The sequence below is a fragment of the Saimiri boliviensis genome, chromosome 14 (genome assembly GCF_048565385.1).
Source record: "Saimiri boliviensis isolate mSaiBol1 chromosome 14, mSaiBol1.pri, whole genome shotgun sequence".
Taxonomy (NCBI): Eukaryota; Metazoa; Chordata; class Mammalia; order Primates; family Cebidae; genus Saimiri; species Saimiri boliviensis.
Window position 1 is genome coordinate 54029150 of NC_133462.1, and position 19105 is coordinate 54048254.

At 37.5% G+C, this 19105-nt stretch overlaps 1 protein-coding gene across 8 annotated transcripts in view; it reads right to left on the bottom strand.

The window, feature by feature from the left end:
- The window catches only part of PTPRC (protein tyrosine phosphatase receptor type C), a 121505-nt gene that overhangs the window by 56069 nt on the left and 46331 nt on the right, over positions 1 to 19105 (bottom strand). For 2 of the 8 annotated variants that reach the window (XM_074385073.1, XM_010348837.3), the window contains exons 3-7: positions 11973 to 11999; positions 6996 to 7166; positions 3839 to 3979; positions 1049 to 1192; positions 243 to 302 (exon numbers count right to left, since the gene is read on the bottom strand). In XM_074385073.1, the coding sequence (XP_074241174.1) occupies positions 243 to 302; positions 1049 to 1192; positions 3839 to 3979; positions 6996 to 7166; positions 11973 to 11999 (543 nt within the window). The remainder of the gene's footprint in view (positions 1 to 242; positions 303 to 1048; positions 1193 to 3838; positions 3980 to 6995; positions 7167 to 11972; positions 12000 to 19105) is intronic. The other 6 variants (XM_074385074.1, XM_074385077.1, XM_074385076.1 and 3 more) reach the window with 6 other exon arrangements.

Here is a 19105-nt window from a genome sequence, read left to right on the forward strand (position 1 = left end):
CTTATTTCTCACACATGTTTTTTGATGGATTATGACAGTAACAATTATATCCTGATCTCATCAACTGTTGCACTACCAAGCAGAGAAGGGTCTTCCTGCAGTTCCATCACCCTCAGGATTCAAACACTGAATGAAACTTAAAGAAAGAAGCCTGGGGTAGAGCGGGTGGAAGGCCCTTGTGAGAGCACATGCCCAGGCACGTGGGGACTGTATGGTTGCGTGACTGGGTGTAATGTTGTCACCTGTTTTGGTTGAAAGGACAGTGGCTCCAGAAGGGTTCGGAGTGGCTGTTCCATGGGAATTTGCAAGAAAATAAACAGAAGAATAAAAGTTAATGAGTTTGCTATATTAAAAGGTGAAAGAAAAACTCTTTACCAAAGATAATTTCCTAATGGAATCTTTGCTCTAGGAGTCCGTGTTTGATTTGACTTCTGCTTGTTTTTAAAATAATAAATTGAATCCAAGATTTATTTCAAGGCATTTAAACTAAACATTGTATAAATTGAGGGAAAACTGTTCATTCCCTGGTATAATTCTTACTTGATGTGTGATCTTCCTCAGACAATTCATTTCCCTTTCGTTCACAGCTCTCCATATTTGGATTCTTATAAGGGTCACAATTACTCTTTTTAAATATTTGTTGCATATCAGACTTTTTACATATTCAGTCGTCATATTAATATTTCAAAATGAGTATTCTTATGTCCATTTTTACAGAAAGCAAATCTGATCTACAGAAAGTGTTAGTAATTTACCCTATAATCAGCTAGAAAGTTGAAGAAACTGGATTTGATCCCAGACCTAGACGACATTAAAGCCTATTATTGATTCTTCTTTGCCATGGACTTTCATAATACTATAAATAAAATAAAATATGCCCAGAAAAAGCTCACTGGCAAGTTTCCTTTGCATAATTTGGTGTTGATATGTGAACATTTGTAAAATGAGAAACCTGCAAATAATATTTGGCATGAAATAAAAGAGCCGCATTAAAGTCTGAGTTTCCGTTTCATTCCTGTAACTGAAGACCCCTAGAGCACCGTCAGACCTGGGGAGTTCGCGGTGATGGTGGTGTTTGTGGTGCGTGCAGGTAAGGCAGCAGAGCTGATGCGTGCAGGGGTGGGGGTGGTTCCTAACGGGAAAACCGCGTCTGTAGCAAAGGTACTGGTTGTACTCCTCTCTTCTGGAACATCTGCAATCAGAAGGGCCATCAGCACTGTCACTTGTGTCTGTCACGCAAGGGCAACAGCCAGAAAGGTCACATAAACACGATTACGGAAGCTAAGGCAGAGCCACAAACCTTCAATCCTTTCTGCTGTGCCACGACACATGCATTCTACAGAACCGTACCAAAAACACCAGGGCTTATGGGAAAGATGAGTTTAGGGGCAGACAACTGGAAATCTATGCAGCTTCCTAATCAGAGCACAACTTAAAAATATATACAGTTTGGACAGCCCAAAAAGTCTAAGCCTCTGGGCTGACGGCTGCCTTAGGCAATATAAAAAATGCATCAGAGCAGTAGAGACAGGTGGTGTCTTGGTGGTGCTGAGACCATGTGGATGTAGGTAGAGCCTGAGCGCAAAAGGTGGGCACAGGAGGAAGAGCAACTTGATACAAGCTGAGAGCCTTGCAGGCACGCACCTCTCTGGGGACGGATCCCTGGGCGCAGGGGCTCAGTTTTAATTTTCTTAAAACAGAGCTGAATAGGAACCTGCCTGTGCCACAGCATGAGTTCAAAGGCTTTCTTTTTTTTTCTTTCCAGCTGAAGGTTACAATTCTACTTTCCCTATTCAGACTCCCCTGGCCGGGAAAAATCAAATTGGCTTGAAATCTAACAAACTCCACCTTACAGTGACATCAGTCTCTTATTTTCCAATCACATAGGTGCTAACTGGTATAGAATCTAGTGTTGTAGCCAAAGAAACTGCACATTGTACTAGGTCAGAACTTTTCATTGTCAGGCTTCGTAATACCTAACGTATTTTACATCTTTGGCCAACATCACACCCAGCATTACACACAGGCAATCGATGTGTATCCTTTTGGTGCCTACTAGATGACTAGCACTATGCTAGTTGCCATGGAAAAAGCAAAGGAAATATGAGCTACCCTCTATTCAAGAGCCTGTTGGGTTATTTTCTGTTAAGATCCCCGGGGTCGCCGGTTCAGTGCCGTGAGATTGGTCTCAGGTTTGCAGGCAGACTCTGTGTTTCTGCAGGGATATGCGCATGCACGTGCTGAACATGGCTTTGATTTGAGCATGCGGATGTCTACCAATTACAAATGCAGTGCCGTCTATCATTTCACACCTACATTCCATTAGAATTGAAAACGTATCTTCCAAATCACTGAACTTGGGTTCTCAGCTCAGTCTTCAAAAGCCACTAAACTGTGGAATTTAACTAAACCATAGAATAGAATAAACAACGTAAACATAAGGTTTTCCATTCTGGATCCCCAGAGGAGGGCTCAGCAGAACAAAGGGAAGAGTGCAGGAAGTTCATTCATTCATGCTTTGAAAAGCTCGTTCGGACACAGAACTGGTCCTCTGCAGAGTTTTGAGGAGAGCTGGGTTTGTCTGCGGGCTTTTTCCACCTTCCTTTCTGTGCTCCTCTCACTTGCTCGCTCACGTCTCCCCTCTCCAGCAGCCCCTGCTCCCAAGCTGTTTTTGAGGCTTCCATTGTCGTCCTCCCCAAACTCCCTACCTTCCCTCCTCCTCATCTGAAAAGTTCTTTTCCCTTTTCCCTTGATAGGTAGGTACTCTCAGCGGTGGTTCAGGGGTGGTATTTACGATTTTAATTAGGTTGCTTAATCCCAATAGATTTTTAATGAGTGGAATTAGCCACTGTGAGTGGAAGAATTCATTGATCAGGACAGAGCAGATTAGTCTGTGTGACAAGCAGCCCCCAGGGGTCAGTCCCCTTTTGTTACAGTTTTGTTACAGAAATTGTGGCCCCTCCACAATTTCTGGATCTGTGGATTTGCGAACAGCTTTAAATGTTTTTACTGTGGCTCCCATGGCAGCGGACTAGGTCATGAGGCAGGTGAGGATGGCTCTTCTCTCACGTGTTTAAAGAGTGTGGATTGTCTGGAATGATTTTTATTCCAAGGGTACAGTTTCAATACTACAAAATAATAATTATTCTATTTGACGTGTTTCTTTCCTACCTAAAGCCAGACCTTGTTTCTAACAGCTACCTAAGCCTACCATTTATATCTTTAACTTTCAAGTGCTCAGGTTGCTGAAATTATATATGCGACTGTGTGGATTTATGATCTGACAAAAGACATATTTATTTTTCTTGCATATAACGGGGCACCACGAAGTGATCCGTACACTAATTTTGGAAAGAAAAGAGAGGGGATATTTTGCGTTGTTATAAATACAGAGACGCCATCCTGAAAGATCCTTGATGTTTGAATAGGAAATGAGACCATTCATTTCTTTTTTTCTCATTCTTTAAATAACAATTTCATTGTGGTTACAATTTCTCACTGCCCTTCATTGATAATAAGAATCACCCTTTGCCTTTTTGTTTGTTGGTACAAAGTCTTTCCCTGTAGAATGACAATTGCCTAAAATATATTTTAAAAGACTATCTCTCATCCTGAGCAGATTTTTGCTGTAGTCTCACAATTTTCCTTATTATTTCATCTCTATTAAAAGGATATCTGTCCTGCGGTTCCATATTCTTAAGAGTGACTGAAATTCCAAATTCATCAACCAGCGAGGCCCGCACGTGGAATGAGCGGTTAGGTTTCCTCGCGTCATTCTTAAACACAGGTAGCTGCCAGGCACTCTTCCTATCTGCACAACTCTAAAGGACCCGCAAACCTGGGTTGTCACTGCTGCCCGGGGCGGGGCTGAGCGTGTCGCGGACGGCGAGGCCGCGGCGTGTCTGCGTGTCAGTTCCGGCAGAGGGCGCCGGCGAGTCTGCGTGCGTGGGAACCGGAGGCGGCTGCGCGGACGGGGCACCTGCGGTGAGAAGGGCAGAGGGTCACACCGGGCCTCCCCGCTGCAGGTGAGCAGGTGAAATACCACGAGGCTGTGGGGAGCGAACTGCGACGATCGTTCCCCGAGCCGTGAAGTGACCTAATCTGTTAAAATCTGCCTGCCAGTATTTAAGTGCCTGGCTGGAAGGGGACAGGCACCGGAGGCCTTCTGAGCTGCACGCCCCCGTGAGAATTCCTGCTTCCAGGTGGCTTGACTGACTTCCGAGTGGCCATGAGCTTTCTGAACTCTCCATCAACTCGACAAACTGACAGATGGGGCGTTTCTTTGTAGGCAGAATAAGAAAGGAGCCTTCCAGTATACTAGTATCTCTTACAAATCACAAAGAAAATAAGAAATTTAAGAATGGGAAAGAGAGGTGACAGACGTCTACCTAATATACACAAGGGCCAAAAGGTATATGAAAAAATGTTCAGTGGCATGAACAATTTTTTAGATGTAAATCAACATGAAATAGTTCTAGCTAGCATACTGGCAGAGTTTTTAAAGATTGATCATCTCTAGTGTTTGGAAATCTGGAAACAATCTCACATGCCCATGCTTACACACACAGTCTCACACACACACATTCACTCTCACATATTCACAAAATCATATGTTGATAGCCTGGAGGATAACCAAGAATGCTTAAAAAGCTACCTTTGAGAAACAGAATTTAAAGGGATGGTATGTTCATTGCGTGTCTTTTAAGTATATATAAAATATACATCTTATATACTTTAATCCTCTATGTATATATGTATATGTATGTATATATGATTAAAGTATATACACACACAATGCTTACATATACTTTATAGATCCTTAACAGTATATACATATATACACAATTAACAGTATATACAAATGTATATACACATACACCCATCTGTATTGAGAATGTTTTGAAATTAACTATTTTTATCAAAGTAAAATTACATAATTTAATAGGCATATGGATGGTCATTGTAATCATTTTTGAAAATGAATAATTTTGAAGAGTGTATATAATATTGTTAGAAATGTAGATTAAAGGATTCCCCTCAATTATATCAATGAAAACATTGGTTGCATTATGCAATATAAATCAATCATAACCATAAATTGAATGATTCATTTAGACTTTATTCCAATAGATCATTGAATTATCACCTGATGAATAGAATTTCTTCTAGAAAAGAAAGTGTGTTTTATTTGAAAGCATAAACTTTTCAAGCTAATTTCACCATCAGTATTATTTTGTGGAAGCAAATCCATATGTTTAAATTACTCATTCTTATTTTCCATCTATTGCATTTTAAACCTTTCTCATACTTTGCTCTATCTATAGATCTATGGCTTGAATGCTTTTAGATTTTAAATCTGTGGGAATAAAAGTTGGGAATATTGCACGTTATATGTATATGCAAAGAGAAATACAGAACCTTCAAAAGGAAACCTTTATGACACTCCGCAGGCCATAAAATAATAATAATAAAATAGCATGAGATCTTCTACCTAGGCATCAGCACCTCTATCCTTTCATTCCTTTTGTAAAAATTTGGGGCAATGAGTTCAAATGCTTACATTGTTTAGACAGGTTCTGGTCGCTACTCTTCTCTGGTGGCAAGGAAACAAATGAAGATTAAATACACCATCCTGGCATGGTGGCTCTCGCCTGTAATCCCAGCACTTTGGGAGGCTGAGGCGGGCGGATCACAAGGTCAGGTGATCGAGACCATCCTGGCCAACAGGGCAAAACCTCATCTCTACTAAAATACAAAGAATTAGCCAGGCATGGTGTTGCACACCTGTAGTCCCAGCTCCTTGGGAGGCCGAGGCAGAGGAATCACTTGAACCCAGGAGGTGGACATTGCAGTGAGCCAAGATCGCATCACTGCACTCCAGCCTGGTGACAGAGCTAGACTCCATGCAGGAAAAAAAAAAAAAAAAAAAAAAAAAAAAAAAAAAAAAAAAAAAAAAAGTCCTGTACTTGCTGTAAGAAGGCACTGACCATTTATTTAACTGCTTCCTATATCCAATAAACTTCATCAGTATCATACTCAAAATACTTTGATGTATCCTAAACAAAATTTCTGTGATGGTGTTACACTTTTTTTTTTTTTTCAAAGGAAGATTGTTAAACAGCTCAAATAGCTTACTATCTTTTATCAGAGTATGTCTATAAACCTGTTAGCCTAAAAAATGGCAACTTAACACATTGTTTCAGAAAAGCACGAACACTCTCCTGATGGTACTGAATTTGTGTACTGAATACACTGGCAGATCTAATGCTAAACATTAAATGAGTATATACATATATCAGCATTCTAAGGAGCATCAGTGCTCCTCTTCAGCAAAAATGTCTCTCACATCAATCTGATTTTTGCTAGGAACATGGCTACATTGTCTTTAATTTTATCAGTAGAACTCATAACCTTAATTTTAAATGTTTTCAATCATGCAAATGCTCTTAAAAGAAACTCAAATAACAAAATTGGGTTGTCAATTCTCGGAGTGAATTTTAAAAAATACATTGCCTACCTTTGACAATTTTTGGATAATGAGAATCTAGAATGAAATAAAGAAATAGGAAGATTTCTGTTTAAGGCACCTTCCAAGGAGAGCAGGACTGGTCATCTCTGAATTAGGAAAGTCTGATCTGTCCAGGCGGCAGGAACTCAAGTGAGCAGAAACTGGGAGAATCATGGAGAGTGAGCAGATCAGAGGACACTAGAGCAAATGTCCCCTCCTGATTGTCCTTGGAGATCTTGCTTCCCTCCTTTTCTCTCTCCTCTCCCTAACAACATGCATTAATTACTTCAGTCAACCTCTATTTCACAGATACCTAATTTCCTGCAATTTCTGTACTTGAATAAAATCACCTACTTAGAAACTGTGCACATAATTTAAAGACAAGCTGTACTGATAATTTAAGAATTTTTTAAAATGACATTTGCCCTAATACTTAAGTTAACAACTTTTGCGTGCCAATCTGTTATTTTAAAAGCACTAGCATTACCCAAAAAGTCCGGGGATACTTGGGTTGAAGTACTGGCTGGACTAAGAGAAGGCGTGGTCTCTAAGAAGCCGTTTTCTCTTTCAGAGATGCTTGCGGGTGAGAATGCAGTGGTGTGAGTAGGTAAGGGGTCACCTGAAAGTGGAACACTGGACTTCTTTGTTGTTGTCGGTCCTGTTATATTAACGGAAAATGGAAGAAGAACAAAATAAATATGTGAATCATATCCTGCAATGTATGCTTATCCGAGTATACGAACTACCCAGTCCCAGTCCATTATCGCATGTATGTATATGTGTCTACACACAAACACACACACACACGTATTCGTAAATATGTAAACACATATATACATGCATATATACAAAGACCGATACATACGGAAATGCATGTGCTATATAGACACGGATCTAAAACAGGCTACAGAACATTGGCTGAAGATAAAAATGGGGAAATGAAATCGGAAGCAGCTATTCTCTGCCCTCTTCCCATTCCATTGCTGGCTTCTCATCTAGCCAAAGCAACTGCGTTCAGAAGGGTGAAGCATAATGGGTAAAGATGATTTTAAAAACTTAAAAACTTATAGATAAATAAAAGGATAGAGGAAGGTAAAGTTAGAGGGTTTTTGGGAGAGCTAGGGTTTCAGGAGAAAAAAACGAGAGACAAAACTTCTATTTACTCATTGAGTTGTTTAAAAATAAATTAAATGCAAACAAAGCAATAAAAATGTGTGTAAAGGACTGAAAAACAAAACTCATAACTACGTTTACAAACAACCAAAGTCTACAGAAATGCCTTTGACTTCATGATAACGAAGAGACAATTTAAGACACTGAAATAATTTCCGCAGTTCAAGTTTATTTTAAAAAGAAGAAACACTGTGACAAATGGTAGTGAAATAAGTTTATGTGCAGTTGATCTGCGTGTATAATGGTAAACAAATTCTGCAGGGCAAATTGGCACTGCTGATTAAAGTCCTTTAAAATTTTTGTGCTTTTACTGAAAAAGAAGTGGTTTTCTTAATAAAAGAATAGAAAAATACATCAAATTTGTTGGGAAAAAAAAACTCATGTGATCTCTGGATGTTGGCATTATAAAGATGTATTTTTTTAAATTTTTGTTTAACATAGATTTACTTTTTGAAAAACAAAAAATATATATTTTTAAATATTTAATTAAACAAAAACTAAGCTATATCACACAACAACTAATTCAGCTCAACAAGACTGGGTAAAAGACAAGGGCACAAATATGGAAAGAGGGAGAGAATGAGAGAAACTAGAAAAGGAGTAGAAATGATAGGACAGGAAAGAGTTAAGAACGAAAGTTGCAATACGACTGAGCAGAGAAGAAAATAGTAAGATTTTAAAAACTTCAGCTTGATTCATCAGTGTCAAAGCTAAATTGAATTGTTACCAAATACAGATAAAAGTCATCTTAATTATATTGAACTTCAGCAATGCCAATATACATGAAATATTACAGAACTATTCCGTGATTAAAGAAATGCAAATGATCATAGACTTGCTATATGTGTTATTTTCCAGTGAAAAACTTCAATCTCTAAATTTTTATAACCAAATAACTCATAAATAAATCCATCAAACTTTCACCCATAATTACATGCCAACATACCTAACTAAGTACATTAGGATAGTAACTACCGCTAGCTGTCAGTGAAAAATCAGGTCTGACTTTATATTTCTTCATCTGCTGTGCGTTGAACAAAAGAAAGGGGACCAGGCATGGCGGCTCAGGCCTGTAATCCCAGTACTTTGGGAGGCCGAAGTGGGCAGATCATGAGGTCGGCAGATCAAGACCTCCCGGCTAAAACAGTGAAACTTTTTCTCTACTAAAAATACAAAAAATTAGCTGGGCTTGGTGGTGTGCACCTGCAATCCCAGCTACTTAGGAGGCTGAGGCAGGAGGATCGCTTGACATCAGGAGGCAGATGTTGCAGTGAGCTGAGATCACGCCACTGCACTCCAGCCTGGGCAACAAAGCAAGACTCCGTCACAATAAAAAATAAAAATAAAAAAGGGAGAGAGGGAGGGTGGGATAAAAGAAAGGAGGAAAAGAGAATAAAGAAGGGGGGTTGGGGATAAGAGAGTAGAAAGAAAGGAGAAGAAAGGGAGCGAGGGAAGAAGGAAGGAAAGAGTTTAAAATTCCGTCTATTCACATTAAGTCACTGTCATCATTATAGACTTGACAATATGGCAATTGTTAATTTGTTATTTTTAGGTGAAACCAGCTCTGGTGTCTGCGGCCTTCCAATGATCCCTTTTGCTTTGAGAGAAATGTTGCAATAAGTTCCCTTTATCATCCACTCTCACTCTTTTATCAGATGTGAATTGCAAAGAGCCTAGAAAGAAAATCATGCCACCTTCTCCTTGTAATAGTGTGTGGTGGTTAATAATTCAATGTCTACTTGATTGAATTGAAGAATGCACAGTGCTGTTCCTGGGTGTGCCTGTGAGAGTGTCGCCGACCTCAGTGTGAGTGAGTGTCATCCAATTAGGGCCAGCAGGGCTGGGAAAAGCAGGCACAGCTGGGCGCGGTGGCTCACAACTGTAATCCCAGCACTGTGGGAGGCCGAGGCGGGTGGATCACGAGGTCAAGAGATCGGGACCATCCTGGTCAACATGGTGAAACCCCGTCTCTACTAAAAATTAAAAAAAAAAAAACTTAGCTGGGCATGGTGTCACATGCCTGTAATCCCAGCTACTCAGGAGGCTGAGGCAGGAGAATTGCCTGAACCCAGGAGGCAGAGGTTGCGGTGAGCCGAGATCGCGCCATTGCACTCCAGCCTGGGTAACAAGAGCGAAACTCTGTCTCAAAAAAAGAAAAAAAGAAAGAAAGAGAGAGAGAGAGAGAGAGAGAGAGAGAGAGAGAGAGAGAGAGAAAGAAAGAGAAAGAGAGAGAAAGAAAAAGAAAGAAAGAAAGAAAGAAAGAAAGAAAGAAAGAAAGAAAGAAAGAAAGAAAGAAAGAAAGAAAAGAAAGAAAAGAAAGAAAGGAAAAGCAGGCACAAGCAGGTGGGAGAGGCGGGCTCTGCTGAGTCTTCCGGTCTCCATCTTTCTCTCGTGCTGCCGCGTCATGTCCTTGAACCTCACACTCCAAGGTCTGCAGCTTTTGGGCTCTGACACTTACTCCAGTGTTTGCCAGGGGCTCAGGGGCCTTTGGCCACCGACTGAAGGCCATACTGTCAGCGTCCCTCCTTTGGAGGTTTGGGGACTGGGGCTGGCTTCCTCGCTCCTCAGCTTGCAGACGGACTATTGTGGAACTTATCTTGTGATTGTGAGTCAACGCTCCTGAATAAACCACCCCTCACATACACATCTATTTAATAGTTCTGCCCGCGAGAGAACCCAGACTAATCCCCAGTACCGCGCTATTTTGAAGAGTAGCATTTCTGAAGATTACTCCTAGCCAAGCAAATTCAATCCCAGGTGTAGGAAGAAAGGGTTTTCAGAGAACTACTCTCCTTCATATTTTTGCACATATCTTAAGTTCAGTTCACGTTCCCATTCACAAATAAGAATTTAAAATTAGAAACCTGCCTCCATTGTCAATTCTACATTGTTCTTGAACCTCCGCTTTACAAATTCTCCTGGTTTCCATTGATTACACTGGTCTGGTCAATATTTGGGAGAGACCATTTTCCTTTGCATTTTGGTTAACAGTTTTAACTTATCTGGTTACATCACTTGGAGGCTTGTCATAATAGAGTCAATTCAGAAATAACAGAAATTCCCTCAGTAAGATGATGGGTCATCTGTCATTTTAAGCAATCACTTCCCATTCTACCTTATACCCATCCCTTTCCTGCAAATATAACCAGTTGGTGTGGTTGAGATGAATCAGTCTTCTGTAAAACTTGGAGATGCTAAGTTGCAATTGAGTAGGTGGCATAAACCAATCACAATCTACTATACAAGAATGACTTATTTATTTATAAAACATCTCTGCCATGCTAAAAAAACTGTAAAATTATATTAGAATTTTTTTAAAAAATAAGAAAATATACTTCTTATACAGATTCAGAAGTGTTTGTATTAGTATTTTCATGGTTATTTCATGGTTATTTTCATGGTTATTTCATGGTTATTTCAAATTACATTTCATTAGTTATTTGTTTTCTTCATTTGGACTCAATTTTTATTTAATGACAAAAATAATTATTTTAACAGTCCTATTTCAAGATATGTTGAATGCACCTTAGTTAGAATTGTGCATTATAATATTAAATCAAAATTATCTTAGTTTTACTTACCTTCTTAATACATACTGTCAAGCATATGTTTATACAGGAAGTAAATAATACATTTTCAGTAACAACATTTAGGTGATATGAGTTTTAATCATCTGCAATTTAATTTTCTCTCTTATTTTGTATACTATGTATGAATTTGTAGCATCTCCATTTTTTGAATTTATCTCAGGATTAAGACATTCATTAGGACTATTAATTGAATTGTTCAGTAGAATTTAGAAATTATTATTTTAAAATGTCTTAATAGTCTTAAAAGTTTTGCATACCATTGGAAAAAGCAACATACTCTTAAAAAGTTATGGACATATATAAATCTGTTATCTACATATCTATAATGTAAATAGACGATTTCTTAACCTGCTATTAGACTATAGAATTTTGTGATCTAAATTGGATGCATTTATTTGTAGTCTAAAATATTAAAAGAGCATAGAAACGTGTTGTGTGATTTACTGGTAAGTTTAGGAAAAGTTACTATTTATACACAAAATATATATACAAATTTAATGACATGTTCAGGTAGTTATTAAACTTTATAACACACAGCAGAAAGTTTAAGAACAAGTGAATGTCAAGAACTCTTCATGATTATAAAATTTATCCTTAAAAAATGATTTCAGTGATAATAATAGAAAATCGTATCAAAGTTAAATATATAAACTTTGCAACAAGAAACTAAAGTGAGTAAGAATGCAAATATTAATTCTTACCAATGGTGGGAGAAGTTTCGTTTTCCCCTGAAAAGAAGAACAAGAATCTCTTAGAAAATTTTGAATTTCATACATATTCGTGTAAACATATATTAGATTTTTACATGTACTTCAAGTCTGTGATAGAACATTCACCAAGTGGCTATTTTCAGTAGATTTTACCCTAATGAAACTATATTCTCTCTCTTAATATCATGCTTACAAAGCCTAAATATGTCAAAATTATGTTATTTATTTTTTGAATCCCCAGGCTAAATCAAAAATGTAACAGACTAAGGGATCACTATTGGGATTAATTTCAAGCCTGCAAAAGAATTCTGAGAAACTTTCGAAAGTTTTTTTCCCCAAATGCATTCATTTATTTAGATAACGATGATTAATTAAGCACCTATTTTGTGCTAGACATTATGCCACATGCTGGGGATATAATATGACCAACATGTAAAAATCTCTGCCCTCAATGAGCTAAATTTAGTGTGAGATATAAACAAAAACCATCGATACAGTGTAATGACAGGTGAGACAGAATGTGCTAAAGAAACACACAACAGTATTATCTTATTTATTTTCCAGGATTGGTGGTTGGCTGGTAGAGGAGTTGATACAGAGGGTTTATTGTTAGATGTGTTCAAGCTATGACCTAAAGGATTGCATATAGTTAGCTTGGTCCTTGAGGAATAAGAAGCTGGGATTTATCTTTCAGGATTTGGACAGCATTAGAGGGACGTCGTTAAAGGGAGGCCTAATGAAGAAGCATTTGAATTTTAAGTCAACCTTTTAGGAAACAGAAAATGGATTATTAGAGAGCAAAGGTGGGAGAGGAAAATAGGAGACTAAAAGCAAAGTAAAAGAGACAGAGATGATGTCTTACTTGGGGAGAATTGTGCCCCAAAAGAAAGACTGGGGGAAAAGGTCCTTGAAACACTTAAGAATCATCAAGACTCTGTAAATCCTTGCAAGTGAGAATAAGGGAGAAAGAGTAATAAGGAAAATATCTAGATTGATATTTTAACATGCTAGTGAGTTGTGGTTTTGCTGAATTTAAGAAGTAATCAATAGTAAGTTGGGAGAGGCGAATTGGAATTTGCTTGAGATTCCATGTGAAAATGTTTAATAGTATTTGAACATAGAGGTTTGTAGCTCATGATATACATCTGGGCTGAGGCTATAGATCACCAAATAGATACATTTTGCAGCTATGCAGGTGAGGGAGATCATCAAACTACATAAAAGAGAAGTGTCCAAGATAGAATCCTGAAGTTCAGTGAATATTAAGGAGAGAGTCAGCAAAAGTAACCGAATTTCTTAAGTAGGAGGAAAATTGTAGCCAACAAGAATACTCAAAATACCCAAGTAGAGGATATTTCAAGAAAAAAATGATTGAATCAAATAATATGGGGATAAACATGGGGGATTAACATGGGTCAACTGGATTTATCATCTGGGTTTGTGGAAACGTTGAAAAGAGCAGCTTTCTTGGCATGATAGGAACTGGATTCAGTCTACAGTGAAGTGTAACGTTTTCATCCCTCATCTTAGTAAATGACGATTTAAAATATTGTAGAGTTCTTTTCCAAATGACAGCAAACTGACGTCGTTACAGGGAATCAGAGATCGAATGGAAGAATGAATTAGCTGGTATTTAAGGTGACTTCCTGCCTCTATATTTTATTTTCTGAGCACAAACACTGATGTGAAAACATTTTCTTCCTTCAGAGTTGCCATCAAAGGAGCATTACCCAGTATTCTTCAATGACATTCCCTGGCTTATTCTTTGAAGTAAAATGTATTTTTGTTATACATATTTTTATATCATTGATGGGTGATATGTAATTACTAACATTTATTTTCTCATATTTCTCTATTTCTCTTAATAATTCATACCCTAAATATTGTTTTTAATTTATATCGTTTGTATTTTTGTCCCTTTTGTTGTTCAGTTTCTATCTGTTTCATGTAAATTGTTGTTATGTTTATTTTCCTGCTAATAGCGTTCCCTCCCTTCTTATTTGTTCTTGTTTCCTTCTAAATTAAAGTATTGGAATTGTGTTGATTTGCAACCGAGGTAATACGAAAAAATACTTGCATAGCAATAACTAATAGCTGTCATGTTTGAAATGAAAGGAAAAGTGTCCTTCATTATTTGTGAAGCACACAATATATCACCAAATTTAAAATATTCAAATTGCTTTTGAGTGTGTGAACATATTTTGTACAACACATATCTCCTCTTTGTCTGAAAAACATAGGAGCTCTTAAACATCTAAAATTATGTTGCTATGCACCTTCTCATACAAGCACCTAATTCCTTGGAACTTGAAACAAGTTAATTTGGTTCACTTAGGTTCAAGAAACATATACTTTTGTGCTGGCATGCTGTTACAGACTAGGTTCCAACATGATAAAAAAGGATGATCCTTGCTCTGGAAAAGCTCATAATCCGTAAAACACTTATATCCAGTCACCTGCAAAGGCATTTCAGCCATGGATGAATGACTGATTCATCTTAAGACTAATCATCAAAACTCCTCCCATCAACATCTGCATGAATCACATAATAAGATGAGGAAGAGAAGGAGAGGAGAAGCAGCCATAGCCAAGAGTCTTGTGCATGAGGAGTGATTGATAAGTCATTGTTGGATGCTTTTAAGCAAGAGTATGTGCAAAGGAGAAATCAAACAGATCTGATGATAACAGCTTTAGGACAAGGGCCAAGAAGCAAGCATTCTAGGCCGTGATAAGGAGGTTGAAGTTTTCCTCAGGATGATGGAAGCCATTGGATCAGTTAATACGGAAGAGAAATCGGAAAGTAAGCTGGATGACAGAGAAAAGGGGACTGTTAATGTTACCTGCACCACTGAATTACAGACCACTATATTCTCTTGTTCTGATTTACTACCTTCTTGCCACCAAAATGTGTAACACCAACTATATAGAGAGTTTCATAAAAGGAAGTTATAATTCATTATCTGTTTAGTAAAGAAATGAGCAGGAAATGCTGGAACACTATGTGAAGCTATTTCTTTTTTAACAAAAGAACTGTGAATACCTGAGTAAATATACTAGAAATGTTTCCAACCGGTACGCTATTCATCAGACTACATATGTGTTCCACGTCTCAGAGAGATTAATGAAATTTCATGCGGTCCAAAAGCAGTAAGTTTTTAAAAAGAAACACATGATGTATAGTATTTTAATCTAACTTCTGAAACAATGGACAAGAGGTGTATTACCAAAATGAAGAAGACTATTTCTAGTGATTTACTTTTATAAAGAATTCAGAAATGATAGTATAGTGCCTCGTGTAGTGCAGTGGCGCAATCTCAGCTCATTGCAATCTCTGCCTCCTGGGTTCAAGCAATTCTCTTGCCTCAGCCTCCCAAGTAGCTGGGATTACAGGTGTGAACCACCAAGTCCAGCTAATTTTTTTGTATTTTTAGCAGAGACGGGATTTCACCATGTTGGTCAGGACGGTCTCGATCTCTTGACCTCGTGATCAGCCCGCCTAGGCCTCCCAAAGTGCTGGGATTACAGTTGTGAGCCACCACGCCTGGCCTCTATTTTCTGTGTTAAGCATCACAATAACCTAAAAAGTTTAGAAATGTCAAGTGTCTTGACCAAGTTCACAAGGCCAGCCTAGTACATGTGAGCCAGATTTGAACCTGAACCTCTCTGACTTCACAGGCCAGTGCTGCCTCTTCAGGAATCCCTCTTCTCCCATCAGCTTGTCCTCATGCCTTTCCTCTTCATGTGAAATTTTAAGCATTAAAATTATTTTAGGGAAAGTGTTTATTAAAAACGCGTAAGCTAAGTAAAAATGCATCTTTGACTACAAGTGTATTACTAGTAGTGTTACAAATGCTAAAATAACCTTGACTCTACAAATAGGCAGATTAAATCATACTTTGCTGAGTGATTGCTCTATTATGGTACAAACAAATATTAGAGAAAATTCAGAGGTGTGTCAATTTAATTTATTACAAGATATTATTTTGACAGGAAAGTCAACCAAACTGTGCTAATGTCAAGCACGATTATTAAAATTTACAGACTTTTTGTTTAGATGTTAAAAGGTTTCTGGAGCTAGAGAACAGAATAATGGGCATACATATATGTGTTCTTTCTGATCTCATCATCTCTCCATTCAAAATTTTGTCAAATATTTTCATCTTTAATTCAGCAAAATTTAATATCCTTTGAAAACATCGTCACATCTAAAGACCTAACATTTTCCTTTCTTCTATGTTCATGCTTACTCCCCATAAACACCCCTTCAGAAGAATATGTGTTTGCTTGTACAGCCATTCACACTGGATACGACTCTAAATTCCTCCACTGAGTAACTTTTAGCCTACACTAAAACATTGTAATCTATGTTTTATTTTTATATACTATTTCAAATATGCACACAGGCACACACACACACACACACACACACACACACAAAAACACCATTTTATCTTTTTAAGAGAAAATTTCAAGACTTCAGCACCACTGTTTAGTCTTAGGGTAAGACTAAGACTTCTTCTCATGGTCATAAAATTCCTATAAATAGATTTTCAGTTTTGGTAACACTTTTAGTCAACATGATAAATGACATAAAAGTGTTTTCATCCCTGGATAAAACACATAGAAGCAATTTACAATAAAAATTTAAATTAAAAACCACTGCAAAATTTAAGCCCATGCCCTTAAGGAAGTAATGTAGACACTGGAGTGATGCCACTTAAAGCAACACATCAATTTCAATAAGCCGTGTGCACTAGATTACATAAACCTATTTTTTTTCCAATTTTTTAATGTTAAAAATTTTACCAGTCTTAAAGTAGGAACACACTAAAGGTGACCTATATAAAATAGCTTAGTTAGAACACCTACGTAATAACATCTAAAAGACATGCCCCACCCCCTCAAAGTCATGTGATGATTTTTACATCAATATAAGCAGCACATTAACAAATACTTCTGTGGAGAATGCCTTTATATATTAAATAAGGCAGAGGGTAGGTGAAGGTACTTGATTATTTTATTTATTTATTTATTTATAAGACGGAGCCTCACTCTGTTGCTTAGGCTGGAGTGCAGTGGTGTGATCTTGACTCACTGTAGCTTCGCCTCCCAACTTTCAGTGATTGTCCTGCCTCAATCTCCTGAGTAGCTGGGATTATAGGAATGCTCCACCACACCCGGCTAATTTTTTTTTTTTTTTTTTTTTTTTTTTTTTTTTTTTTTTTTTAGTAGAGATAGGGTTTCACCATATTGGCCAGGCTGGTCTCGAACTTGTAACCTTGTGATCTTCCCACCTCAGCCTCTCAAAGTGCTGGGATTACAGGCATAAGCCCTTGCGCCCAGCCAGTACTTAATTATTTAGAGAAAACTATACAATCAGATATCTGCAATAATTTATTAATGTCTCTATCCTATATTGTAATTCTTCCTAAATTACACAAGCAATGACTTCAATTGTCTGTTGCACTTCACATATGCAAACAATATTAAACATTACCAAAATCATAGATAGAGGCTACTGTTCTGAGTCTTCACTGATAGGCAAAAAGACCTAATGAGATTGGTTGTGGCCATACGCAGTGGTGCACACCTGTAATTTCAGCACTTTGGGAGGGTAGGGCAGGTAGATTGCTGAGCCTGGGAGTTCAAGACCAGCCTGGGCAATATGCAAAACCTAGTCTCTATTAAAAATACAAAAATTAGTCAGGAATGGTGGTGCACACCTGTAGTCCCAGCTACTTGGGAGGCTAAACCCAGCAGTGCGGACTGAGGCTGTAGTGTAGGTGATGGTGCCACTGCACTCTAGCCTGGGTGACAGAGTGAGAGTCTGTCTCAAAAACGAAACAAACAAAGATTAGTTGTATAATATATTTAACGATTTCATGACCTATCCGTTTATACTGGAGTAGATGGTTACATATTAATCTGCTTGTCCAGTGCAAAACAAATGAACTGATGTCGTTATCTAAGTTGTTTTATGTATGTGGACAGCCTTGTTCTCTACCCTAGTTTCTGTATTACTTAAAAGCAACAATATATTCTGAGTAAACTGAGTCAAATAGATCTGGGAAAAGCAACATTTTTGCATACAGTACTTAATAACTAATGTACAATAAATATTTATTTAATTCTTGGAGACTGTTTAATATAAGTGGCACTACAATATATGTAAACATTTTTTATTAACAATACTGGGAAGGTATGGAAAATGGTAAATAAAAATATGTGAAACAGCAATAGAAATTAAGAGGGCACATATATATGTGTGTGACAATGAAGAGAAGACATCACTATTTCTCAAAGTATGAACTTCATTGAGCTTTCTCTCAAATTTTATGAACACAACAAATAAATATAAAATAAAGCATAGTAATAGAGCTAGTATTTCTACATATTACAGTTTCTACATTCTACACTTTGACTTTTATCTTCTAGGGATGAAATTTTCTACATTTTTAAAAACTTAAATGTCTTGTGTTTTCATTATTTAGTAAAATAAGTATTTAGTAATATTTCAGTAGGTGGCACCATAGCACTGAAAATCTGTAAATTATCTAAGAGCTCTTTTTCCCATTATAATCCTGTTGTGAATCACCAGTGGAATTGACTAGATACACTAAACAGATGAAAATGTAGATAACAGAACACTTGATCTTCAAAGCTGTGTTATTCTAACACATGTACAGTTACCGAATTTACCTTTCCCAATATGTTTCTTTCACAACTCAAAATGTTTAAATGATCACAAATCAAAGTTACCTTGAAGTCACACCCCTAAGTCCCCGATCAGAGATTTCAGCAAAAACTCGGAATCAATTTGACTGAAAATGGCATTTCAAAAGGCATCCTTGGGCTTTAAACAGCATCTGTTCTCTCCCCACTCCAAAAAAAAAAATGGGATGCTACTTCCTAGAGAATTTAAACCTGTCTATTTCTGCAAATCTGGGAAAAGCACAAGGGCAGAAAGGTAAAATAGAGTAGATGAAATAAATACTTATTCTCAGCAACCGCCCTAAAATGAATGATAGCATGTTTTGAAGGTTAAGAATGCATACCTGACCTCCATAAACACAAAGGCTGTACAAAAGCAGAAAAAGCAAATTAAGATAAAAAATAAGGTCAGC